This window comes from Hevea brasiliensis, chromosome 1 (genome assembly GCF_030052815.1).
Source record: "Hevea brasiliensis isolate MT/VB/25A 57/8 chromosome 1, ASM3005281v1, whole genome shotgun sequence".
Taxonomy (NCBI): domain Eukaryota; kingdom Viridiplantae; phylum Streptophyta; class Magnoliopsida; order Malpighiales; family Euphorbiaceae; genus Hevea; species Hevea brasiliensis.
The window spans coordinates 115,323,293-115,351,136 of record NC_079493.1 but is presented as its reverse complement, the minus strand read 5'-3'; the positions used below and the strand labels follow the sequence as shown (position 1 = coordinate 115,351,136).

Below are 27,844 nucleotides of genomic sequence, written 5' to 3'. Positions count from 1 at the left end.
CTAAGTCGTGCCGAAAATCCGACAGAGTCTTCCCTATACCTAGGATCTACCCAACCTGCAAAAGGACTTAAAACGCACTTCTATATTCACAAACCACACACCCACAACTCAATCACATCACATAGTCCCTCCTGGGCCCTGATGCATACATTTTGCACAATCATTTAGGTTTAAATTCATAGCCATTTTATTTGATTATTAGTCACTTTTAGCTAATTTCATTAGTTATTTAGTTAGTTTTTCATAATTGTCAATTTTAGATTAATTTGTAATTTTTACTTTGTTTTGTAGGAAAAATGGTGTTTTTGAAGGACTGAAGAGAATTTTGCCATTGAGGAGTGTCTTCTACAGCCAAAGATGTCAAAAATAGGTTTTCAAGCTGAAATATGCATTGACCAAACTGTGCATAACTTGCCGCATAAGCTATGCAAATCTACATAAGGAGAAAGATCACTGTTCCAGAACCAACCGAAATGTGCATAAGGAGACTGCATAGCTTATGCACATTCTCGCCTCCCTTATGCACCTTCACGGAATTGTGCATAACCTATGCACCAAGTCATGCAGTTTCGCATAAGTGACTCAGAACCAGCTGAATCAGATAAGGGATCGCATAACTTATGCAGTCCACTTATGCAGTCCCATAAAGAGTTCATTAATGAGCTGGCAGGAGATTCCCTCAAATAATTCCTCCTAGAACATACCATTTTAGGGCTCCATGTCAGAAAAATGCTATAAATAGTCTCATTTTCCCATTTTAGAGGGAGAGACAAGGAGCAGAAAAGGAAAGGAGGGGCTGAGCAGAATTTGAAGAGTCACCTTCACCTTCCACACCATTTTCAACCAAGATTTGCAGATTTCTTTCTTTCCTTACATTTTTCTACATTTCTAGTGTTTAATTTCTTATTTCTTAGCCTAGATTAAAGCTTTATTTCCATTTAAACTCAATATATCTTGTAAGCATTATGGATAGTGAGTAGTTTACTTTTGATTCTGGAGTAAGGGTTGTAATATTTGAGATATTTTGTGGATTTTGATTGGGTAATCCATATTTTGTGGTCTTAATGAGTTTTATTCACTTCTTGTATGCTTAATGACATGCTTAGTGTAGGATCCCATTAAGTGATGTTCTTAATCCATGGTTGAAGCACCGAAAGGAGAAGGCCTTGTGATAGATAATCAAGAAATTGGACTTAATTAACTTAGACCTAGAAATAGGCTAAGGATTAAGAGGATTCACAGATTAATTAAAGAACTTAATGGGTCTTAATTAATTCTAACTCCACGAAAGTAGGATTAGTTTGATTAAGGCACTCTTTGTCTCACTCGAAAGGGAATTCAAAGGATTTAAGAATTAATCTCCTTAAAACCCATAAGTTTCATAAGATTGGATAACCAATTTAAAATCCCAAAATAGCTCGAATATGAAATCCCGAACTCCGGAATCGCCTTTTTACCATTGTTAATTTTCAATTGAATTTAATTGCTTGCCATTTTCAATATTGCCATATTTGAACTTGCTTATTTCAATTTGATGCAATTTTAGTTTAATGCGATACATTGTTGAATAGAATATTGATTTTGCACATATAGATTTCACGCTCCATTACCCATCAATTCATTACTTTAATTTCATAAATACTTCGATTTAGTCAACTTTTATATCAAAAATTCAATCATTAACACAACTCCTCGTGGGATCGATATCTTTTCTATACTACTTGTACGACCTGTGCACTTGCGGTAGGGACGCATCAAGTTTTTTGCGCCGTTGCCGGGGAGTTGTTTGTTTAATATTGAATTTTTGATTATTTTAGTTGTTTATAGTTTTATCTTTGTTATCTTTTCATTTTGTGTTTGTTTGTTCTTTTTCAGGTACTTTTAATCTTTTATGAGAATAGCTAGAAGCACAAGTGACACATCCTTATTGTTCAACCCTGAAATTGAAAAGTTTTGTAAGGCCAACAAGAAAGAAACCAGAAAAAGGAAAGAAGCATTGAGAGAAACTGAATTAGAAGCAGACATGGCTGATGAGAGGATTAGAATTGGTGTTGGTAATGCTGGAAATGATCGAAACAACGAAAATGCAGCCTAAGGTGAAGAAGTTGTTAATGCTAATCTACCTAGGGGAAGTATGATGGATCATGCTTTTCCACGTTTTGATGACTTGAGAGAGAGCATAGCAAGACCAAGGATTGATGCAAATAGTTACAAGATGGATTTTGGAGTTCTTCAAATGATTCAAAATTCTCAATTCGGAGGTCATCCTTCTGAAAATCCACACACACATCTGAAAAAGTTTACTATGATCTGTGACATGCAAAAACAACCTGGAGTGTCTAATGATGCAGCAAGATTGAAGCTATTTCCATTCTCTTTGAAAGATAGAGCATTGGATTGGCTTGACTCTTTACCTCACAACTCCATCACAAATTGGGAGCAACTCACTGATGCATTTCTTGCACAATATTTTCCACCTGGAAAAACTCAAGAGTTGAGGAATCAAATGACAGCTTTCAGACCAAGAGAGGATGAAACTCTATATGAGTCATGGATGAGATGGAAGGAATTAGAGAGATTATGCCCACATCATGCCATTCCAAAATGGATGATAAATCAGAATTTTTACACAAATGTCACTCCTGCAATCAGAGGAATTATTAATGCTCAAACAGGAGGAGAATTTATTATTAAGCATGAAGATGAAGCTTATGAGCTATTGGAGAAAATTGCAAAGAATACTCATCTTTGGAGTAGTCCAAGAGGACCAGCTCCAACTCAAAAGAGGCAAGCTGCTGGAATGTATGATCTTGATCCATTCAACATGATTAATGCAAAATTTGATGCACTTACTAATGTTTTGGCTAAGAAGATGGAAGACTTGAGTATGTTGGTTAGTTCAACATCATCAGCTGGAAGTTCACAACAAGTGGCTTATGCAGAGGAAACTACCAGCTGTGGAGTAGATTATGGAGAACAAGCAGCATATGTTGGTAATTATGGAAACAAACAAATGGGGAATCCTTACTCTCAAACTTACAATCCAAATTGGAGGAATCATCCCAACTTTTCATGGGGAAATCAGCAAAATCAAGTTCAAAATCAGAATTTTCAACCACAACAGCAGAGTCAAGTTCCATATCAGCAAAATAGGCAACCACTGCCTAATTTTCAGCAGAAAAATATGAACCCTCCACCAAAACAGCAAGAACGAAATTCCACCACTGAAGCTTTATTGCAACAGATTCTTGCTAACCAAAATAAGCATGATGAGGAGATGAGAGAGATGAAAGCAAGGCTGGAACAGATGCAAACACATAATGTATCGCCGAAAACCAGATTGCACAACAAGCATCTTCCTCAAGTGCTAAATCTTTTGGAAAACTGCCAAGTCAACCAGAAAACCCAAGAGAGCAATGTCAAGCTATTACTTTAAGAAGTGGGAGAGTTGTAAATAATGATGGGAGTGAAAAACACGAGAAGAGTGAAAATGGTAAGAAGAGAGAAAATGAGAAAGGAACTGATGAGAGTGAAAAACAAGAGAGTGCAGAAAAATGTAAAGAGGAAATTGAAGAGAAGGAAGAGAAATATATACCTCCTGAACCCTACAAGCCACAACTTCCCTTTCCACAAAGATTTCACAAAGCCAAGCTTGATAAGCAATTTGGGAAGTTCTTAGAGGTTTTGAAGAAACTTTACATAAATGTGCCTTTTGTTGATGCTCTTTCACAAATGCCCTCTTATGCAAAATTCTTGAAAGAAATTCTCTCAAACAAGAGGAAACTTGAAGATGATGAAACTGTAGCTTTGACAGAAGAATGTAGTGCTATCCTCCAAAGGAAACTTCCTCCAAAGCTCAAGGATCCAGGGAGTTTTTCAATTCCATGCCACATTGGGGAATCATGTTCTACAAAAGCTTTATGTGATTTAGGGGCTAGTGTTAGCCTTATGCCCCTTTCCATTTATGAGAAGCTAAACATGGGAGATCTTAAACCAACCCACATTTCTCTTCAGTTAGCTGACAGGTCAATTAAGTATCCTGAAGGGATTTTGGAGAATGTGCCTCTAAAGGTTGGGAAGTTCTACATACCTGTTGACTTTGTCATCTTAGACATGGAGGAAGATTTTAATATCCCAATCATCTTGGGAAGGCCTTTCCTGGCTACAGCAGGAGCATTGATTGATGTCAAGGGAGAAAAATTGACTCTTAGGGTTGGTGAAGAGCAATTGGTTTTCAATATTAATAACACTATGAAAAAGCATCATTCTGAAGCTGATACTTGCTTGAGAGTTGATATCATTGATAAGCTGGTTGAAGAACACTTCAGAAAGAAATATCCAGAAGATCCACTTGAAAATTGTTTGGTTCATGGAGGAGGCATAGACTATGACAACCCTCATGTAGCTGCATATGCTCAACACTTAGAGGGAAGTCCACCATTCATTTCTGCTCCAGTTTTTCAACTCACACAAAAGGAAAAAGTTGAATTTAAGCAACCATCATTCAAGGAAGAAGATGCACCTAAGGTAGAACTTAAGCAACTTCCTTCTCAGCTCAGGTATGAATTTCTTGGCACTAATAACACTTATCCAGTAATTGTAAATGCAAACTTGAGTACTTTAGAGGCTGATAAGTTGTTAAGAGTGTTGAGGCAATTTAGGAAAGTCTTAGGATACACCATAGATGACATTAAGGGAATAAGCCCACACTTTTGCATGCATAGAATCAGTTTGGAAGAAAATTGTAAGCCATTTATTGAACATCAAAGGAGGTTGAACCCAAATATGAAAGAAGTTGTTAAAAAGGAAATTTTGAAGTTGCTTGATGCAGGGATCATTTACCTTATCTCAGATAGTACTTGGGTGAGCCCAGTACATGTTGTCCCAAAAAAGGGTGGAATGACAGTGGTCAAAAATGAAAATAATGAATTAATTCCCACCAGAACAGTGACTAGTTGGCGAATGTGCATAGATTACAGAAAATTAAATGTTGCCACTAGAAAAGATCATTTTCCACTTCCCTTCATTGATCAGATGTTGGAAAGACTAGCTAGGCATTCTTACTTTTGCTATTTAGATGGATATTCAGGTTTTTTTCAAATCCCTATCCATCCAAATGATCAAGAGAAAACCACTTTTACTTGTCCATATGGAACCTTTGCTTATAGAAGGATGCCATTTGGGTTATGTAATGCACCAGCCACTTTTCAAAGGTGCATGATGGCAATCTTCTCAGATTTCATTGAAGACATAATGGAGGTTTTTATGGACGATTTCTCTGTTTATGGATCTTCATTTGATATATGCTTGGCTAACCTTTCTAAAATTTTGCAGCGATGTGCGAATCTCGACCTTGTGTTAAACTGGGAAAAGTGTCATTTCATGGTTCAGGAAGGGATAGTGCTTGGACATTTGGTGTCTAACAGAGGAATAGAGGTTGATAAAGCCAAAGTCGAAGTGATAGAGAAGATAGCCCCTCCTACCAATGTCAAGGGAATTCGAAGTTTCCTAGGACACGCCGGGTTCTACAGACGCTTTATCAAGGATTTTTCTAAAATAGCCAAACCTTTGTCTAATTTGTTAAGTAATGATACACCATTTATATTTGACCAAGAGTGTTTGGATGCCTTTTGCAGGTTGAAGCAAGCTCTTATCACTGCACCAATCATGCAACCACCTGATTGGAGCCTACCTTTTGAAATTATGTGTGATGCTAGCAACTATGCAATTGGAGCTGTTCTTGGTCAAAGAAAGGACAAAAAGGCTTATGCTATTTATTATGCTAGTAGAACACTGGATGAGGCTCAAACAAATTATGCAACAACTGAAAATGAATTTTTAGCAATTGTCTTTGCATTAGAAAAGTTCAGACCTTACATTATTGACTCAAAGGTGGTTATATTTTCAGATCATGCAGCCATCAGGCATTTGCTCCGTAAAAAGGAGGCTAAGCCTAGGCTCATTAGGTGGATTCTGATGTTACAAGAGTTTGATTTGGAGATTAGAGATAAGAAGGGAGCTGAAAATGTAGTTGCTGATAATCTTAGTAGGTTGAAATTGGATGGTGAAGAATTGGATGAAATCCCTATTGATGAGTTTTTCTTGGATGAACAACTTTTCTCTCTTGTTGCTAAACTACCTTGGTATGCAGACTTTGTGAATTATCTATCTTGTGGAGTTTTACCTCTAGGTATGACATGGCAACAAAAGAAAAAGTTTTTGCATGAAGTGAAATTTTATAGATGGGATGATCCTTTACTCTTCAGGAGATGTTGTGATGGTTTAATAAGGAGGTGTATTCCTGAAGAGGAGACACAGAGTATTTTGCATCATTGCCATGCTTCTGATTATGGAGGACATTTTGGAATCTCTAAAACAGCTAGTAAAATTTTGCAAGCTGGTTTCTTTTGGCCAAATCTTTTTAAGGATGTGAGGAAATTTGTCTTTGGATTGTGATAAATGTCAAAGGAGTGGAAATTTGTCAAAAGAGATCAAATGCCCCTAAATAATATTCTTGAAGTGGAATTATTTGATGTTTGGGGTATAGATTTTATAGGGCGATTGCCTGCTTCTTATGGTAATAGATACATCTTAGTTGGAGTTGACTATGTGTCAAAGTGGGTGGAAGCTATTGCAACTCCAACTAATGATGCTAGAGTGGTAGTGAAATTCTTGAAGAAATTTGTCTTGAGCAGATTTGGAGCTCCTAGGGCTATAATTAGTGATGGGGGTTCCCATTTTTGTAATAAGCAATTTGAGAGCCTAATGAGGAAGTATGGTGTAGTGCACAAGATAGCTACACCATACCACCCTCAAACTTCAGGACAAGTTGAAATTTCTAACAGAGAGCTCAAGCATATTTTGGAGAAAACAGTGAACAATTCTCGGAAAGATTGGTCTATCAAACTAGATGATGCTTTATGGGCATATAGGACTGCCTACAAAACCCCTATAGGAACTACTCCCTTTAGGTTAGTGTATGGTAAGTCTTGTCATTTACCTGTGGAGCTAGAACATAGAGCATATTGGGCCATTCAGACCTTGAATTTTGATCTTAAGCAAGCTGGTGAGAAAAGGTTGTTACAACTTAATGAGCTTGAGGAATTAAGGATGGATGCTTATGAAAGTGCCCGTATTTACAAAGAAAGAACTAAAGTCTGGCATGATAAGCATCTGAGGAAAAAGGAATTCAAAGAAGGTGATTTAGTTTTGTTGTTCAACTCAAGATTGAAATTGTTCCCTGGAAAACTTAAGTCAAGGTGGACTGGTCCATATAAAGTTTCTAAGGTTTTCCCTTATGGAGCAATTGAAATTTGGAGTGAAAAATTTGGGAATTTTAAGGTCAATGGGCATAGATTGAAGCATTACATAACTGGAGACCCAATAAAGGGAGCAAGCTGTTACAAGCTATCCAATCCCTCACCTCTTTTCAGTGCAATTCATGAAAAGTCCAGCTAAGGACTATAAAGTAGCCCTCTTGGGAGGCATCCCAAGTCCTTTTATTTTGCTTTTGCTAATTTACTTTCATTTTCATTGATTTTGTTCTATCTTAAATCTCCCCAAATTCAATTTTTGACATTGTTAAATCTTGTCCCTTATAGATGTAATCCAATGAAGAAAGGCTGGTGAACTGTTGAGGAAGTGATTCTTAACTTGAAAATATTGTCCATCAAAAGAACTGATTTGTTTTTTGCTGCATAACCTGTGCAGGAGCTGCAATCTGGTTTATGCAGAGGCAAAGTGCAATCTGCAGCAGATAGATTCTGTCCTTAGGCTTCTATCTGGTTTATGCAGAATAAAAAAATGAAATCTGCAGCAAAAAGGGTGTTTGCAGCAGATGGCTTATGTTCTTGGTGAGGTTGGGTGTGTAACTTTTAAGTATATGTGCCTTTAATGTTAATATGGTGGTAAGTTGGTCATCTTTGTAGTTTTGACATTATTTGGGTTATAGGATACAAGGTAGAAATGTTGCATTTTCTTGGCAAAACTTGAAGAGTTCATTTCTCATTTGTGGTTAGATGCAACTTCATGCAGATTTTATGGAGTTTTATGTGCTAAATGTTGATTTGCAGAATTTGACTTAAAATGGCATAGTTCTCAAAGGTCTTTTATGTAGGATCCATTTTTTACATGCTTGTGTGATGCCTTTTTGATACACTTTGTATATATTGATGTGTTTTTAGTGAAAATTTCTCATGGTTTATGCTTCATGGAATTATATTTCTTCATTTTAGGGTATTTTTTACACTTGCAAATCATGTTCCATTGCAATCTTAATTTTGTTGAATTGTGCATAAGCAACTGCATAGCTTATGCAATCTTGCATAACCACAATTCTTGCCATTTTCCACCTTTATTGCAAGTGCATAAGGAGAGTGCATAGCTTATGCAACTCTGCATAACCTCATTTTGTCAAATTTCATATCTGTCAAAACTTGCATAAGGTGAGTGCATGACTTATGCACAATTGCACAACTTCAAATTCTGCATTTTCTCTCTCTGCCGAAGTCTGCATAAGCAGAGTGCATAACCTATGCACTTTTGCATGACCAGAAACTCCAAAAATTCAAACCTGCCGAGGGCTGCATAAGCAGAGTGCATGGCCTATGCACTTCTGCATGACCAGAAACCCAGAAAAACCAAAGTTGCCGAGACCTGCATAAGCAGAGTGCATAGCTTATGCACTTCTGCATGACCTCATACTCTGAATCTCAAAACCCACCGAAGAGTGCATAAGCAACGTGCATGGCCTATGCACATCTGCATGACCACCAACCCAAGTTCCAAAAATTGCCGAAGAGTGCATGAGCAAAGTGCATGACCTATGCACTTCTGCATGACCCGATTTTCTGAAAAACCAATTCTGCCGAGAGGTGCATAAGGGGAGTGCATGACTTATGCACTCCCGCATGACTTCACTTCCCAATTTTCAAAAGTTGCCGAGACCTGCATAAGCAACGTGCATGGCCTATGCACTTCTGCATGACATATTTTTCTGAACTTCAAAACAAGGCAACACTTGCATAAGCTGGTGCATAAGCCATGCACATGCACTTTCCCCTTATGCAGTCTTTCACAAAACCCATTTAAATCAAATTTTTTTCCTTTTTCTTTCCCACCTTCACCCCGATAAACCTGTTCACTGCCCTTCTTCTCTCACAATCCTCATTCCGGCATAACTCCTCCTCACGCCTTCTTCTCCATTTCGATTCTCACTACATTTGCCCTAATTCTCATTCTTCTTCGATTTTCTTCTTTCCCCATTATCTTTTCCATCTTCTTCATCGGCAATGGAGTCACCTCCCCACTCTCGTCCAGCTTCTCCTCTCGAAGTCTCTCCATTGTCATCGATACCTCCCACTTCCAATTCTCCTCCACAAGCGACCACCCCACCACCTCCCCCAACCACATACAAACGTAAAATCCGGTCCAAATCTGTGCGACCCATGTCCTCTGCCCCTCCTTTGTCCAAACGCAAAGACCCACCCACCCCATTATCGGAACCGCCACCCAAAAAGCCAAAAGCTCCAGCCTCTACACCCTCTTCCAGCAAAAAGACAATTTCGGCAGCCTCACATGTATCAAAGCTACCCTGGCCTCTTCCTGATACAATTCAAAAGGCAGCTTTTAAGCAACTCAAGGATAGGAGGGTCCAACCCACTAGGTATATATCTGCCGATTCTCTACAATCCCTTGGTTTATTTGACAATGTAGTTGCATATCTTGATGGGATGGGTTGGATGGAATTTGTGCATAAACAGGAGATAGTTTATCCAACTCTAGTTTTGGAGTTTATTTCTTCATTCTCTGCTACCCTTAAATTGCATGATGTAGACCATAAACCAATTATGAAATTTAGATGCTTGGGGCAAAATAGAGAGCTGTCATTGGACCAATTTCATAGCATTTTTGGTTTTGCTATTGATGGGTTATTTAGAGTACCACATACTGGAGTAGAGGTAGCCAACAAGGGCATTTGGAATGCTGCCCAATTTTGGAGAATCATCACAAACCAACCTCAAACTTTCTCTGCTGGAAGATCAAAAACATCCCAAATACTTGACCCTGCACTTAGGTTTATTCATAGGCTGATTGCTAGCATAATATTGGGCAGAGGGACTAGTTCTGGTGCTGTAGGAAAATCTGAACTCTTTATGTTATGGTGTGCATTTCACAAAGTTAAGGTTTCTCCTGGTTATTTCTTTTGTGAGCATGTGCTGCATATTGCCACCAAATCCATAGGTGACATTGTTTTGGGTGGCCTCATCACTGTTATAGCCAAGCATTTTGGTTTTAATCCTGCAGAGCACTCAATACCAGCACTTGTGGACACTTTATATTTTGATACTGCACACTTAACCAAAACAGGGTTCATTTTGTCTTTTTTTGATATCGCCCACCTGCAATGTAAACCGAGCCTATTGCACAACCGAAACCCAACCTTTCCCATCACCCACAAAGACCCTACTACACCTACCCCACCCTCACCGCTCAGACACCCCAGACCTCTGCCACCCATTCCTCCTACAGCTGAACCTACCTCATCCATAGCCCCTCCTGCATTCAACACTAAAGCCTTATTCACCTATCTTGAAAGGCTTAGTGATGACATATACTTTGTGGATAGGAAGCTTGACATTGGTCTTGATACACTCAAGGATCGTCATGATCAACTATTTGACCTTGTCATGGAAACCAGGGACAAGCGTAAAGAATCAAGGAAATGGTGAAGCAACTCATGATCTTTTTGGGCATGCCACCCCCACCTCCATCACCTCCTCCAGCACCATCATTTCGACAGCCGGCAGCAGCCACCAGCCCCTTAGCAACATCCTTGGACAAAGGCAAAACAATAGACATAGATTAGCTTCTGTTTTACTTTTGTTCAATCTTGTAGGACCTTTTCTTTGTAAATATGTTCAAACATTTATAGTTTGTTTCAAATTATGTTTGTTTGTTTTGAATTAGTTTCTTTTAAATTCTGTTTTTCTTGAAGTTTTATTGGATAGCTATTACATTAGTCTTCTTTAATTTTCATTACACTTATTGCCCTTTTGTACATATTTGCCCATACTCTGTATATATTTCAATACTTCTACTGTTGGTTGTACATTTCCCTTGCCAATTCCCATGCAGCAGCTTTTGTATACACTGCACATGTTGTATTCCCCTTATGCAACTGTCCTGCATAGCCTATGCAACATATATTGCCTCTTATGCAGCACCGCACGGCTTATGCACCTTACTTATGCACATGCTCTGGACAGCACTTAACTCTGCATAACCTGTGCAGTTTCTTATGCATCCCTTTATCTTGAATTCTCATTTGCTACATACCAGGTAACTCTTTCTTTTTGCTCTTAATCTTTACAATTCCTGGTAATTACCATTTACTTTGACTTTTGATAACACATTGCATGAGACATTGAGGACAATGTCCAATTTTGAGTTTGGGGGTGCACATTCTGATTTTTGCTTAATTTTTGCTTCATTTTTCACATTTTGAGTATAGGAACATCTCATCCCATTTCATTTTCATATATTGTAAATATTTTATATATACATCCATACATACATATACATAACACATTTACACACACATTATACATCACTTAGAAATTGTACACATTGCATACAAATAGACTCCCTCCATTTAGTTAATGCATTACTCATTTTAGGAATCATGCATCATGCATTAAATTCTTTTGCCAAATCCCTTGAGTATTGAAAAGTTGCCTATGAGAGTGATTTGACTTACCTTTAGTTGGGTTTGTGGATTGAAAGTTTCCTAAGAGGTGCAAAGTTTTGAAGTGTCTATCCCTTGCCTATATCTTCTTAGCCAAAAAGCCACCCAACTAGTCATTTGGAGATGGAAGTGTTTAGAGGGAGTTATTGGATATAAAGTAGTCAAATGATGTCTCACCAATCCTAGAACAAATTTTCTAAATCTTTCAAGGTGAAATACCAGCTTGTACTTGAAAAGAGAGATGATTAGGCATTCTTTGATTTAAACCTTCTCATTTTAAACCTTTGGCCCTTTTTCCTAATTAAAATTGACCTTTGAAAACCCCTTTGAGCCTTTTTATCCCTAATTTTTCTTGAAATCCTTATTGCTACCTAGCCAATGAACCAAACACTCCAACCCTTTTCATGAGAATAATATTGAATATTAGGTACACTTTCTAAAAAAAAATAAAAAAATAAAATAAAAAAAAAGAAGAAAAAAATATACAATAAAAGGGAGAAGAAATGCTTGTCATCTTGTAAAAGTGCTAGTATATGTACTTTTCATTATTGTCATTCAAATTGAAAGAAATCCACCCAAAGTATTAAAAGAAATGAGTTTGGGGGTGGCATTTTTAGGGACAATCATCAAAAGGAAATGCAAAATGCAAGTTTAAAGAATCAAAATGTCCCTCCATTTTTATGTGTTTTGTAAATTATGCTAGCACTTGACAATCCTCATTGTATATTTCTCTCTCCCATATATATATAAAAAAGGAGAAAAAGAAAAAAATATAATAAAACAAGAAGTGTACCTTATGTTTCAAAATTGAAAATATTCTCATGCTTTGAAGCCTTTTTACCCCTTTTTCTTCTTAGCCTCATTTTGAACCCCATGGCCCCATTACACCCCTAAAAAGACCTTTGATCTCTTGATAGTACTTGCTACATTAGTGGAGATGGGAATAGGGAATTTGCCTATGGGATTGGAAAATTATTCATTCATTCATTCAATTCCATCATTCCATATAGAGACACTTTGGTTATTGATGATCCTAGAATTCCTTTTGAGCATGACTCTCTCTTTTGATTGGTTGGTTTGGGGATTTTGATTGATAATTGACTTGATGGCTAAGCGGTGAAAGCTTGGATAAGCATTAAATTCTTTGCATTTTGAAGGATGGGTATATGGATTGTTGGTATGGCTGAAGGTGTGTTTAGTTACTTTAATGGGTAATTTTCATAGCTCTTTGGATAAGGCACCCCTAAAAATTTTGCATATCATTTTAAAGTTTGCTTGAGGACAAGCAAAAGCTTGAGTTTGGGGGTATTTGATGCATACATTTTGCACAATCATTTAGGTTTAAATTCATAGCCATTTTGTTTGATTATTAGTCACTTTTAGCTAATTTCATTAGTTATTTAGTTAGTTTTTCATAATTGTCAATTTTAGATTAATTTGTAATTTTTACTTTGTTTTGTAGGAAAAATGGTGTTTTTGAAGGACTGAAGAGAATTTTGCCATTGAGGAGTGTCTTCTACAGCCAAAGATGTCAAAAATAGGTTTTCAAGCTGAAATATGCATTGACCAAACTGTGCATAACTTGCTGCATAAGCTATGCAGATCTGCATAAGGAGAAAGATCACTGTTCCAGAACCAACCGAAATGTGCATAAGGAGACTGCATAGCTTATGCACATTCTCGCCTCCCTTATGCACCTTCACGGAATTGTGCATAACCTATGCACCAAGTCATGCAGTTTCGCATAAGTGACTCAGAACCAGCCGAAAACTGCATAACTTATGCAGTCCACTTATGCAGTCCCATAAAGAGTTCATTAATGAGCTGGCAGGAGATTCCCTCAAATAATTCCTCCTAGAACATACCATTTTAGGGCTCCATGTCAGAAAAATGCTATAAATAGTCTCATTTTCCCATTTTAGAGGGGGACAAGGGAGCAGAAAAGGAAAGGAGGGGCTGAGCAGAATTTGAAGAGTCACTTTCACCTTCCACACCATTTTCAACCAAGATTTGCAGATTTCTTTCTTTCCTTACATTTTTCTACATTTCTAGTGTTTAATTTCTTATTTCTTAGCCTAGATTAAAGCTTTATTTCCATTTAAACTCAATATATCTTGTAAGCATTATGGATAGTGAGTAGTTTACTTTTGATTCTGGAGTAAGGGTTGTAATATTTGAGATATTTTGTGGATTTTGATTGGGTAATCCATATTTTGTGGTCTTAATAAGTTTTATTCACTTCTTGTATGCTTAATGACATGCTTAGTGTAGGATCCCATTAAGTGATGTTCTTAATCCATGGTTGAAGCACCGAAAGGAGAAGGCCTTGTGATAGATAATCAAGAAATTGGACTTAATTAACTTAGACCTAGAAATAGGCTAAGGATTAAGAGGATTCACAGATTAATTAAAGAACTTAATGGGTCTTAATTAATTCTAACTCCACGAAAGTAGGATTAGTTTGATTAAGGCACTCTTTGTCTCACTCGAAAGAGAATTCAAAGGATTTAAGAATTAATCTCCTTAAAACCCATAAGTTTCATAAGATTGGATAACCAATTTAAAATCCCAAAATAGCTCGAATATGAAATCCCGAACTCCGGAATCGCCTTTTTACCATTGTTAATTTTCAATTGAATTTAATTGCTTGCCATTTTCAATATTGCCATATTTGAACTTGCTTATTTCAATTTGATGCAATTTTAGTTTAATGCGATACATTGTTGAATAGAATATTGATTTTGCACATATAGATTTCACGCTCCATTACCCATCAATTCATTACTTTAATTTCATAAATACTTCGATTTAGTCAACTTTTATATAAAAAATTCAATCATTAACACAACTCCTCGTGGGATCGATATCTTTTCTATACTACTTGTACGACCCGTGCACTTGCGGTAGGGATGCATCAGGCCCATCCAAACAGTCAACAATCACAATATGAAAAATTTCAGTTTAGTCCTTATAATTAACCCTTCTGCAAAAATTACACAAATGAGCTCTAAAAATTCTAAAACTTTACCCCATGGTCCTTAGCATTATTACTAAGCTAATGCAAAAGGAATTATAATTTTCTAAGCTACCATGAATATTTTATGAATTTTTAATCCAATTCAAGCACTAGATAATTAAGAAAAAGTAAGGTTTAGGTTTATCTATGCCGATTCCAACCCTGGGAATGCGCTTAGGACGTCTGACAATAGTGAGGTAGTCAAAATCTCGACCCAATTTCAAGACTTTTTCGGTAGCCTGTCTGTCCGGCCCGAAATTTACAGACTTGGGCAATCGTTGAATTTCCTCGAATTGAAGGTACCTACACGAAGCCCATAATACAAGGGTTAGTACATAATTTTTATGGAATTTTCTAAGCTCATTTAGTGCTCAAAAAAATATTACGAAGTTTCATGGGACTCACCGAAAAACGGTGTCGGAAAATTTTGAAATTGGTATTGCCACAAAGCTCTCGACGAGTGGAGCATTCTGGTACTCTCGATTTTCTCGTGGGGTTCACAGTTTGTGAGAAATTTAGCCCAAAAGCCGAAATGGGCTAAAACTTCCCAGACAAAAATTGGGCAAATCGCTTAATGAATTTTGGTATTCTTGATGTCTAGGGAAAGCTCTCAAGGTGTAGATGAGGTTTGACACAAGACCAGGTCTGATTGGTGGCCGAATCGGCCAGATTTTGGCTAGGAAGGCGAAACAGTGAGTTGCGCGAAGGGAAGGTTTTGCGACTTTTCCGGCAGCTTGGAGCATTGCCGGCAGTGGGGAGGGGCTGGGGTAGCGCGCCGGCGAGCTGGGAAGGTTGGGGCGGCAGTGGGGCGGTGAGAGGAGGAGAGAGGAGAGAGAAAATGAGAGAGAAAGAGGGAGTGTCCGGCGCGCGCGCTGAGGAAGAAGAAAAGAAATGGCCGGTCCGATACGATAGGTCCGATCCGATCCGGTTCGATTCGGCCGGTCCGATTCATGATACAAAATTTTGAATTTTTACTCTGCTTTTGGACCGAAAACGAGGTCCAAAAATTCCAAAAAATTTCTAGAAAACTTAGAAAATTCGTAGAGTCCAAATATATTTTTAGTTTTGCCATGTGGTCTTTAAATTAAATTTTAAAAATCATCAAAGTTTTCTATTTTTAGAAAATCGAACCCAATTTCTAAAATCAAAAAAATTTCAAATAATTTCCTAAAATATAAATAAAATAAAATATTAATATTTACCCACAAAATAATAAATTTAAAAATTAGGGGTGTTACATGCATAATCTTATAAATGCCTTTAACAATTAATTATTAAATTAGAATTTATTGATTAAATACTGATATTTACTTAATATTCAGTGAATGATTTTTTATTGACTTAATTTGTTGACCAAAATCTGTCCAGAAAAGTGGGTTCCGCACATTGAATGTAAAATTAATTCAAGATATTTCCATGAAATTTACGTTCGGACGACCAATTCCTATCATTTCAACATAATTTGGAAGAAAAGAGAAATCCTCAGTCTCCAATTTCTGCAAAAGCATATTTCCATATCTCAAAGGCTCCTACGAGAAAGACTCAAAGAGAGCAAGAAATTTTGCAATTCCTATCCTTTCAACATAATTGGACCGTGGTGTATGTAAAATCCATGGAACTTATATCCCACATTGGTGAAAAGGGATAAGCTAAACCCAACTGTTAAAATAATTCAATTCAGTTAGACGAAAGCATATAAAATAATGTTTTTTCAATAAAATTAATAAGTTTTTTTTTTTTTTTTTTTACCTTCTAACCACAATTCCAAAAACCCCTTAATTGAGTGCATGAATCAGATTATGAAATAATGGCTTCTCTTTTAATTTCTTCATTTTCTTGTTCTTTTAACAACGAAAAGAAAATTTCCTTACTTTTTGATTTCTAGGTTTGTTTTTAGGTGAATTATAACAATTTTATCATTGTGATTTCTCATAATTAATAATTAATTAATTTTATATTTTAAAACTGAATATATCTTTATAAATTAATAAGGTCCATTCATTACTATATTCCATTAGTTATGACACAGTCAAATATGAGATAAGTTGATTATGATGTTGTCATAATTAATGATTGAATTTTTATATTTTTAAAGCTGAATTGGTATATCTTTATAAATTAATAAGGCACTAAAGATTTTTCCAGATTCTTATTTGAATGGTATGGGAAATCAATGGTCGAAAGTGATTTGGAATTTGCACTGGGTTTCAAAAATCAGCAGTCGACCTTGAAAAAATTGTTAAAACCCAATAATTTTAATGTATGATTATGACGCTGCAAATTAATATTTCCTTCTGTTTTTTATGCATGGTCGGTTGGAATTTTAGATCTGCCCAATACCGTAAGTACATTATATTTATCTTTTAATGTAAATATAAAATTAATAAGAAAATTTATTATTTAGTTTTTCTATTTAAATAAAATAAAATATTTAGTCATTATATTTTGAAAGATATATTATTTAGTTTCTATATTTTATTTTTATTATTCACTTTAGTCACTTTATCAAATTTTCAATATTCAATCGATTTTAATGTAGTTAAACTAATATGTAGTCTCTCTATTTTAGTAAAATTAATTAGTTAGTCATTATTTTTAAAAATACTATTATTTAATCTTTTTATTTTAGTGAAATTAATTAGTTATATATATATATATATATATATATATATATATATATATATATATATATATATATATATATATATATATATATATATATATATATCATTGGAAACAAACTGTCTAAACCTTAAATATTGTTGCTACTCTAAAACTGAAGAATTCATTTGGTATAATTATTAAGTGTATATAAAAGTACTCACATGAGATCACCATTATTAATGGCCATAATATTACATTTTAAAATTCCTTCTAATACTGAGGCCCCAAAGAGCTTCACTTAGGCATACTCACGGTCATAGCCATGCAGCGTAATTATTGTCAAGAAAATTGGAAAAGTGAGATTTAAAAGTGGCAAAAAAAAAAAAATTGCATATGGTTGCACAACTTCTCCATGTGTTTTTAGTACCATACATAGTCCAAAGACTCGTAAAATGCATACATGCTATAGTCTTTAGATTACACAACTGCCTCCCCCGCATGCTTGCTAGGAAGTCTTTGTTATTTTGTCTCTTTCAGCAAATGCATATCAATTTCCTGTTTTGGTTCACCGTACTTAAAGCTGACTCTTCTTACCACCGTTTCAAAATTCTATCAACTTTGTTTCCACAATATTTATTTTTATTATTAATAATTCTTTTTGTTTAGAGATGACCGAGTCCTTTCCCTTTAACTTAAGAAGGTGCCAAGAAAAATCTTTATTCTTCTCTCCAGTCTCCAATTTCTATAAAGGCAGATATAATTTAGCTTCTTCAACTCAAAAGGCTCTCAAAAGAAAGACCAATTTTTTTTTTAAAAAAAAAAAAGCGAAAATGAGTGTGAAATTAGATTGTGAAGCTAGTTTCAGCTTCGCACTATTGCTAACTATTCAGTTGGCAATAGCAAAGTTACCTATTGCAAAGCCTAACTGTACAGACCGTTGCGGAAATATAAACATTCCATACCCGTTCGGAATGGGTAAGAAGGAGTGTTATTTTAACGAATGGTTTGAGATTGAGTGCAACAAAAGCGTCAATGGGCATCCTAGAGCTCTTCTAAGTAGAATCAAAATGGAGGTATTCAATATTGATGCTAGCGGCAGAGTTACTGTCAAAAGTCCAATAATATCCTCCAATTGTTCCGGCAGAGAGACCGATCTGCCTTTCAATTTGACAGGAAGTCCTTTCTTTATTTCCGACTATAACGTATTCATTGCAGTAGGTTGCAACACCCGTGCTTTAATGACCGATAGTCCCCTCCAACGCTTTGGGTGTGAGTCAACATGTCTTAGCCAGAAGGATGTTGATTGGCGAAAAATTCTTCCTAATCTCATAGAAGAGGATTCCAGAAGTAATTATTGGATAACGGACTATTACTGTAAAGGCACCGATTGCTGTCAGATGAGTATACCTTCATCCCTTCAGGTTTTCAATCCAAGTTTACAGGCCATAGATGTTAATCAAAGCACAGATGGTTGCAAGCTGGCATTTCTAGCAGGATCATTATGGCATTCCTGGATAGAAAAGGATCCAAAAGTCAATTTTCCGATGGTGCTAGAATGGATGGTCAATTCGAACCGAAGGGAAAGCCTATGGAATGGTGATTACTCGGAAACCATTGATTGCCACACATTTATTAATGAGGCACTATTCCGTTGTTATTGCAACCATGGGTACGAGGGCAATCCTTACATTCGATGCACAGGTAAATTTAATGTGTTGTTTTACTTTTTTACTGCTACAGTGCTCATTTCTTATTGTCGAGCTGCTAGAGTGCTACTAATTAATAGCTATATAAATGGCTAACCACTAATAGTTAATATCTAATAGCTAATCGCTAACTGACAGTTACTAAAATAGTTAATAGCTACTAAAATAGTTAATGTTACTTAACAGAGCCAAAATGTTTAATTGAAATTTTTCTTCTCATTTTTTGGTTATTTAGTTTATATTATTAATAGTAGGTTGAAAATAATATCAAAAATAAAAAATTTAGCAAAGATTTGCTTGATTGATCCTAAATCAGTTTGTTATTGAATTTTCTTATTCACATTGTCTATCAAAAGTTGCAAATTTTATGACTATTCTAAAACTATGATAATTTGTTGTAATTATTTTTAATCAAATTTCAAGATAAAGAGCATGGTTTGTATCACATTAGGTAATTTTTTGTATACTTATAAATAATAAATCTTTACAATATAATTATAAGTATTATAATTAATAATAAATTCATTGTAAATTATTTGAAAATAATTATGTCATAAGGTGAACAAATTTATTCACTAAAATTGTATTAAATAATTATTTAATTAAGAGTTTTTACTATTAATTTATTTTTTAAAATGAGTTTTTAAGATTATCAATAAATAAATTAAAATAAAGTCTCATTTATTTACACAAAAATTTAAAGTTTATTATGATTAGATTTTATTTATTTATATAAAAAAAATATTTACGAATTATAAATTATTTGATACATGTGCAATGCACGTGCTTCCATAATTAATTATTATAAAATCAAATAAACTTTTATTTGATTCTTCTTAACAATGAATTAAAATAATTATTATCGTAAATTTATAAATATATATAAAATTACATTAACAAATTTAAAATTTTTATTATAGAAAATGTGCATCGATTATTTTAGAGTTTGAAATCTCATATACAAAAGTGGACTTATTTGAGAATTCAACTGCTCAATTAAATGCACTTATAATTTAATTAGAATCTTTTAGTCGGTATTAATGTGTTATTATCCATCTATCAATTACTAGAATGGTACTATTCTTTTTCATTCACATGTTCTTTTCATTTTGACTTTGTTATATTAGATATTGATGAGTGCAAAGATCAAAAGCATAGTCGTTGCCATGGAATAACAAAATGTGTAAATACTTCGGGATCATATAAATGTGTAGCTAACCCAAAATGGATTATATTGTTGGTAAGTCTTCTTTTGCCGAATGATATCATTAATCATGTAAAAAGCTATAATATTATCTACCATTTTTATGCTCTAAAAAGTTTTTTAAGTAAATTTAATTAGTCTATATCATTTCATCCTTAAATTAACTAATGGAATTATTTTATGTTAACATAATTATAAATAAATATATATGATTTAATTATTTTTTAAAAATATTGATTTATAAATAATATGAGCTAATATAATCATAATTAATCTATAAATGATTTTTTCTTTTAAGAATCTATAAATGAGTTTGCCTAGCGTTTTCTCTAGGTTACATGCGTACTTTGAATAAGTAAATTTTTTTCTTTTTTATTTACTTTGATCTTTGTTAAGTTAGCAAATAATGATTTTTATATGTTTTCTTTTCTTTTTTGTGCGAGTTGTTTAGTGCATAGGTGGGGTTATTGGAACATTGGTAATAGGTTTTGGGACTCGGACTTTGGGCAAGTGTATGAAGAAAAGAAGGAACATCGAACTCAAAAAAAAGTTCTTTAAAAGGAATGGTGGCTTGCTGTTACAACAACAATTAACTTCATGTGATGGTAGTGTTCAAAAAACAAAAATATTTACATCGAAGGAGTTGGAAAAAGCCACTGATCATTTCAATGATAACAGAATACTTGGTCAAGGAGGTCAGGGCACTGTGTACAAGGGAATGCTAGCAGATGGGAGAATTGTTGCCGTCAAAATGTCCAAATTAGTTGATGAGGAAAATCTACAAGAATTTATTAATGAAGTTGTGATTCTTTCTCAAATCAATCACAGGAATGTTGTTAGGTTGTTGGGATGCTGCTTGGAAACTGAAGTTCCTTTGCTAGTCTATGAATTCATACCTAATGGATCTCTTTTCCAATATCTCCATGACCAAAATGAGGAGTCTTCATTACCATGGGAAATGAGAGTACGCATTGCTAGTGAAATTGCTGGGGCACTTGCATATTTGCACTCAGCAGCTTCTATTCCAGTTTACCATCGTGACATTAAATCCACAAATATACTCTTAGATGAGAAGCACCGAGCAAAAGTATCAGATTTTGGAACTTCAAGATCAATTGCTATTGATCAAACTCATTTGACAACTCATGTGCATGGCACTTTTGGTTATTTGGATCCAGAGTATTTCCAATCTAGCCAATTTACAGATAAGAGTGATGTTTATAGTTTTGGAGTAGTTCTGGTAGAGCTTTTAAGCGGACAAAAGCCAATTTGTTCAAGTAGCTCACAAGAAACAATGAGTCTTGCCACACATTTCATGCTTTTAATGGAAGAGAGCAAACTTTTTGACATTGTTGATATTCGCATTATGGAGGATTGCCATGAACAAGAAATTGTTGCAGTAGCTAATGTGGCCCTAAGATGCCTAAATTTGAATGGAAAGAAACGACCTTCAATGAAAGAAGTTGCAATAGAGTTGGAAAGGATTCGAGTATCACCAAGTTATAAGTTGAATGTTCAACAAAAAACTAAAGAGACTGAAAATACTAAAGAGGCTGCTGAAATAATTATGTTGGGGATGGATGATGTTCCTACTTCAGTTGCTTGTGATTTTAGCAGTGTTGAAGCTGTAACAATTGATATCTTTGAACCATCGATTGCTAACAGAACTTGGTAAACAAGAAGATTACACTTCTATTGTATGATATGTTTCATTTTGTTTCTGAGACTGGTTTAAAACTTAAGTATTTCCCTTTTTTCCCTTGTTTAGATGATAGTTGACGAAACTCTAGAATATATAATATTAGTTCTTGCTTTGAAAAATATGTAATAATATTGATTACTTATAGAACTTGATTGTATGCATCTTGGCCTCTGGTTTTTTTTTGTCTCTTTTCGACAATGTAGCGCAGTGTATCTTTCTTGCTAGGTTTTTTACTTAGCATGCTATTACTTTGGTCGGATATAAAGGAGAAACCTATTGGTCTGGGTTAATTGGCGATGTCTTTACTAAGTTTTTCCTTGTTTATTATTATAATTTTGATTATATATATAAAAAAAAAGAGCTATGTATATTTCTATCAAAGCATATGTTTCATTTTGTTTCTCAGACTGGTCCTATACTATTTCCTTTTATTTTCTCTTTTGTATGGAAGTTGTTGAAGAAACTAGCTAATTAAAGAATCTAAATAATAACTAAAGAGTTTTAGTTGATCTCTAGGGCTTGAGTTTTAGTCCAAGTAGGAACCAATTATACAAAGAAAAAAACCTAAATAATATATATATATATTGTTGTATGGGAAATTTTTATTTAGATTTGGTTTATCTTGAATTTATAATATAATATATATGATAAGATTCACACATAAAATAAGTGAGACTCATATTTATTTTCTGAATATATATATATTTAAAAAAAAAAAAAGTTGAGAGTTGAAATTTCAATAAAACTTGAGTGCATGTACTGACTAAAAAATAATGACTTTTCTTGCAATTCTTCCGTTTTTAACTCCTACATTTTTTTTCCCATCAAAGGTACAGGGATTTTTTTTCCCCCTCAAAGATATAGAGTATATCGAATATTCTATGAAAGATAATCTATATGAAATGATAAATCTGTAACAAGTAATTATATATGAACAAGTGAATTTTTAAAAATTATAATCCTATATAATTACTATGAAATTTAAAAAAAATAATTATAAATGTGTTTATTTATTATTACATTGTCATTTCATATTATATACTTACATGGAATAGAATACAGTGATAAGATATAAATTATCCTCTAAAAGGGACGATATCAATGATGAATTTTCACCGGAAAAGACTTTACAAAGTTAGCTATAATTGGTTTGCACTAAAATTAACTTCTCTGCGAACATATAAATATGCACTTCTATTTTATTTACTTACTTTTAACCGAACGCTTCAGTTAAACTCGAATTGAATATTAATTTTATGATATTAAAGAATTTATTCACAATACCAACTGATCTAAAATAATAGGAAGTCCTTAAGTTTATGATTTGTCAATTCATCAAGCATGAACTTCTCGTTTCATGCTTGGAAAAGAAGATTCCGATGTCAAAATTTGGATGAATTTTAAAAATTTAGAAAAATTAAAAAAAAAAAAAAACAAATTGGATCAGGCTCGAGCTCAGCATCCAGCCAGGCAAGTACACACCAAACCCTGCAACGCTAGGCCCGCCCATAGCACACAATGCGATCGTTTGGCTAACCATCACCGAGAGTACCCCTCACTGGTGAACTCACTATGTCCTAAGCTTCAAAATGCAATCGATTGAGAAAATTTTTCATCGCCAAAATAGTTGAATTTTGATGAGTTGAGTAATGTTCCATCGTGGTCCCCAAATTTTGATGAGTTATGTCCTCGTCGACGCAAAACCCCATTGTTGGATGATACCACCGCCATGAACCGGCAGAGCATCCTCTGTGCACACATCCCACGTCAGCATGCCACACGTATTCCTTTGGATACGTGTTGAAATATGGCCCTTTGAAGTTCTCTGTCTCTAGGAAAAGAAAACGTGAAGTTTGACTCCTAAGGTAATTTGATGTTTCGGACCCAAAGATGCATTCTGTTTCTCGAATCAGTATGCTCAAACTCTGTTTCTGCGTATTTTCAGTTTATAAGTGATATTCTTAGATAGTTAAATTTTGAGAATATGATAGAAGTCTAGAAAATGGAGATCCATGTCTAAAACTATCAAGTAGAGGAAGGATCTAGAAATATGCTGGCAAAGAAGTTAATCTGTTAAGAGGGTATTAAGGAGGGAATGAATCTTCGAAATGCATAACAAAATTCAGGAGCTGGTAGCTTAAATAGAAGGGCCATAACCGAAAGAGGGGGGAAGAATTTATGAAGATTTCAGCAGAATTATTGGGGTAAGAATTGTTCTCTTGCTAGTGAGATTTGTCTCGTTGGGATATTTGCTCATTTTCATTTTCTTGTTGAATCTTCGTGGGTGTTTGATTTATTGACACCAATGATGGCTGATATAGCTATTTTATATAAGTTGATAGCTGATTTGATTTTTTATTTAAATTATATTATGTTTTTAAAAATTTATTAATTATAATGTCTTTAGAATAATTTTTTGTACCAATAAATATTTTAAAATTATAATAAATAATTATAAAATATTATAAATATGATAATTAAAATGTTCATTTTTATATATACTTACAAAATAATTATATTTTTATTATGTTGTATAATAAATTAATAATTACATGTCTATTTTAATAATAAATTAAATAATATGATATATATCATTGTTAATCATTTTTTTATATAACAGTAACCACAACTAATAAAAAGACATAATTTTATTAAACATTTAAGATATATCAATTACAGTGAGCTATCAGCAACAACTATTAATAATCCGTTATTAGCTATCAAGGTAGAGTAATCTCAATCATCTCATTGAATTTAGCTCAAGACATTGCAGGTCGCAAATTTTAAGCTACAGCAACAATCATATTCTAGTTTGGGAAAAATGAAGAGAACTGTTGCAAAATTGGTTACTAGTCTTGTCTTAATTCGATTTGATTTCCCATTAAAGCAAATAATAAATGTTGGAGAGCTTTGGCTGATTGTATTACTCATTCCTGTCTTGATTTTCAAGAGTGCCTAAAGAAATCAATAGGCCTTATATAGTAGTTTTAATTGAATTTACTCATTGAAGGTAGTTCTCAAGTTAGAGAGGGATTTTGATAGAGTAAGGAGCCTAGATTGCTAATTTCAATCTCACAAGAATATACGACAAGAGTGGAGGCAATAGATTTATATTAATGAATTCAGAGATACCCAGTACAGTAGCTATTGCGATCCACAAAAATTCTTTGCAGATATAAACCTGCAAAATAGATAACGAATGGGTTAGAGATCTACCAGGGTGTTCCTAGTGAGAACCTTCTGACACTCAAGTTAAAGTTAATATGAGAGAATGATATATTAAATTGATTAGGGAGAAAGAACGTATCTCCATAGATGATCTGATCTCTTTATATAGAATATAGATAATGATTAGTTCTGGTAAGTTAACTATGTAATTATATGGATATTATTAGCTAACATAATTATAGGATTATATTTCTATTTATAGTGCATAATTATAGGCATTGCTATATTTGACGATCCTATTAAAATTTCTTATCTTTAATCAAAATTCTTTCCTTTTATTGAGTAGGTCTTTCAGTGGTTGAACCGACTAAACGAATCTCATGACTGAACTATTAAATATGATTAAACTCATGGGCTATCCAAAAACACGAGTTACTGGGTTATATGTGTGTGTGTGTGTGTGTACAAAGGAGCTATATCATTAGCCCCATTTCGAGTACGAATCTTTAGGTTCGTTGTAGTTAGACAATAAAGTTTTGACCATCACCTTACAGTTTTTTGGAGTGTAGACTATGGACTATCACTTCAGGTGGGCTTATACTTTCATTTATTTAGTCTGACAGACTATTACTTTGAGTAGGCTAAGCACTTTTATTTTTTAGCTCTAGCAGACTATCATCATGGATGGGATAAACACTCTTTATTTAACCTAGTGGACTATCACTGTGGATGGGCTAAGCATCCTTAGTTTATTTAGCCTAACATATTATAACTATTAATGGGCCAAGCACCCTTTATTTAGCCTGACGGATTATTGCCATAGATAGGCTAAACACCCTCAATTTATTTTTAGTTTGGTAGATAGTTGCCATGATAATCTTGATAATGGCAAATTATCGCTTTAGAGCTATTGGCTTTTTGAAATTGTCTGTAAAAATAATGTTTGTACAAACATTTTCACGAAGATAATCCATATAATGCATATTGTAGATTTATCCAAATTTCTCAATAAATAATATTATAAATGGAATGTATAATGTGCATTTCCAAGGGATTTACCAATTGATTTTGATAAAAAATAAAGGCCTTTAAGTTTAAAGAATATTTGAGAGTGATATGTTATTCATAAACATATATTCATTTATACATGGGTAAGTAGGAGCTAAATAAAAATCAAAAGTAATGCTAGATAATGGAAATTAGAGCAATAAATTTTAAAATAACTTCACATGTCTCTAATTACTATTCATCTTGAGGATAAACTTGGATTATAATTTAATTTAGTGGAGTTTATGCTATTGCTCCCAAATAATTTTAAAAATTAATTTTTAAAATCATATAACTTTTTCAAGTCCCATTAAAATAAAATACAATCATAATTTCTATTCATTTAAGTCAAGCAATGAATTTAATTTTGAAAGTAATAGAATTTTTTTCTCAAGAAATTGACTAAAATTCATATAATATTGATTAGAAGCATTATAGGTCATTTCAACAAAACACAGCAATGGTCCAAAATACAAACCAGAAGGTGCGGTGATGAACTTATTAAATGTGGCTCTTTTATAGTTATTAGCATAAATCAAGACTATTTCCTTACCATAGAAACATTAACAATTCTGTAAAACTTATTAAATAAGAATTTTTATAAGCTCAAATAATTTGAAAGTTCTGGAACTTCACAATGACCTCGTCAATTTTTAAATTATTAAAAATACTCCATAGCAATTAAAAATATGATGGTTTTCTTTTCTTTTTTTAATGTCAAATCTTTGTAAAATAAAATGTGAAAATATTACCTGAATCACATGGGTTTATATATAGGCATGTAATAGCAAAGAAGAAAGAGTGATGTGATGATAAAGTATTTATACTTACTACAAGAAGAATGTCATTGATTGATCGTCCAATAGGATATAAAGTTCTCAAACAAGTTTAAAACAAAATTCATGTGACTGTAAATAAAATTTTTTTAGATCAGACTTAAGTAAATTTAGAAATTTGATGAGCATGATAAAAATTTTTTTGGCCAGGTTGTTGCAAACCACAAGTCATCTTCTTACTTAGTTTATTCTCTCATTTTGAGTTCAGAATATAAAGAATATAAGAAGGAGACATAGCTTCTTATGTAGTTTCCCATAGACGGTGCCACTGTTGTGTTCCATGGAAATTTCTTGTGAGTATGAACTTGCAAAATAGAAAATAAATAGGTCAGAGTTCCACCTGATATGGATCCGATGAAGACCGTCCGACACTCAAGTTAGAATTAGTATAAAAGAACAGTGTACTAGATTGAGTAGGGAGAAAAAACGTACATTCATAGATGATCTGATTTATATATATAGGATATAGACGATGATTAGTTATGGTAAGTAAACTATATAATTATATGGATATTATTAACTAGCATAATTATAGGATTATATTTCTATTTATATTCCATAAATTAGAGGAGTAAAGATTTAAAATTGAATCTTTAAAATAAGTGATATATTTTCAATAATTGAATCAAATTAGGTTAGTTTATTTAATTGAGTACATTCTTATATATTAATAAGGTCATTCCATCTATTTTGAGTTGCATATTTCACTGATTATGACATAATATTATGTTTAAATATAAGATTTAAAAAAAAATGTAATATCCTTCAATGCAGAAAATAAAAGGCAAAAGCTTAATTTTTGTTTTTATTTTTTT

The 27,844-nt window shown here is 33.8% G+C and overlaps 1 protein-coding gene and 1 non-coding gene across 2 annotated transcripts; one reads left to right on the top strand and one right to left on the bottom strand.

Moving 5' to 3' along the window:
* Positions 1-2,490: 2,490 nt before the first annotated feature.
* Positions 2,491-2,598, bottom strand: LOC131169843 (small nucleolar RNA R71). Its single transcript, XR_009140772.1, has one exon. It is a non-coding gene; the product is annotated as a small nucleolar RNA R71 (small nucleolar RNA).
* Positions 2,599-18,196: 15,598 nt separating this feature from the next.
* On the top strand, positions 18,197-21,951 carry LOC131180561 (wall-associated receptor kinase-like 8). Its single transcript, XM_058147909.1, has 3 exons — positions 18,197-19,067; positions 20,200-20,312; positions 20,728-21,951. Exons 1-3 carry the CDS (start codon positions 18,197-18,199, stop codon positions 21,949-21,951), a joined length of 2,208 nt encoding a protein of 735 aa, XP_058003892.1.
* The last annotated feature ends 5,893 nt before the right edge of the window (positions 21,952-27,844 follow it).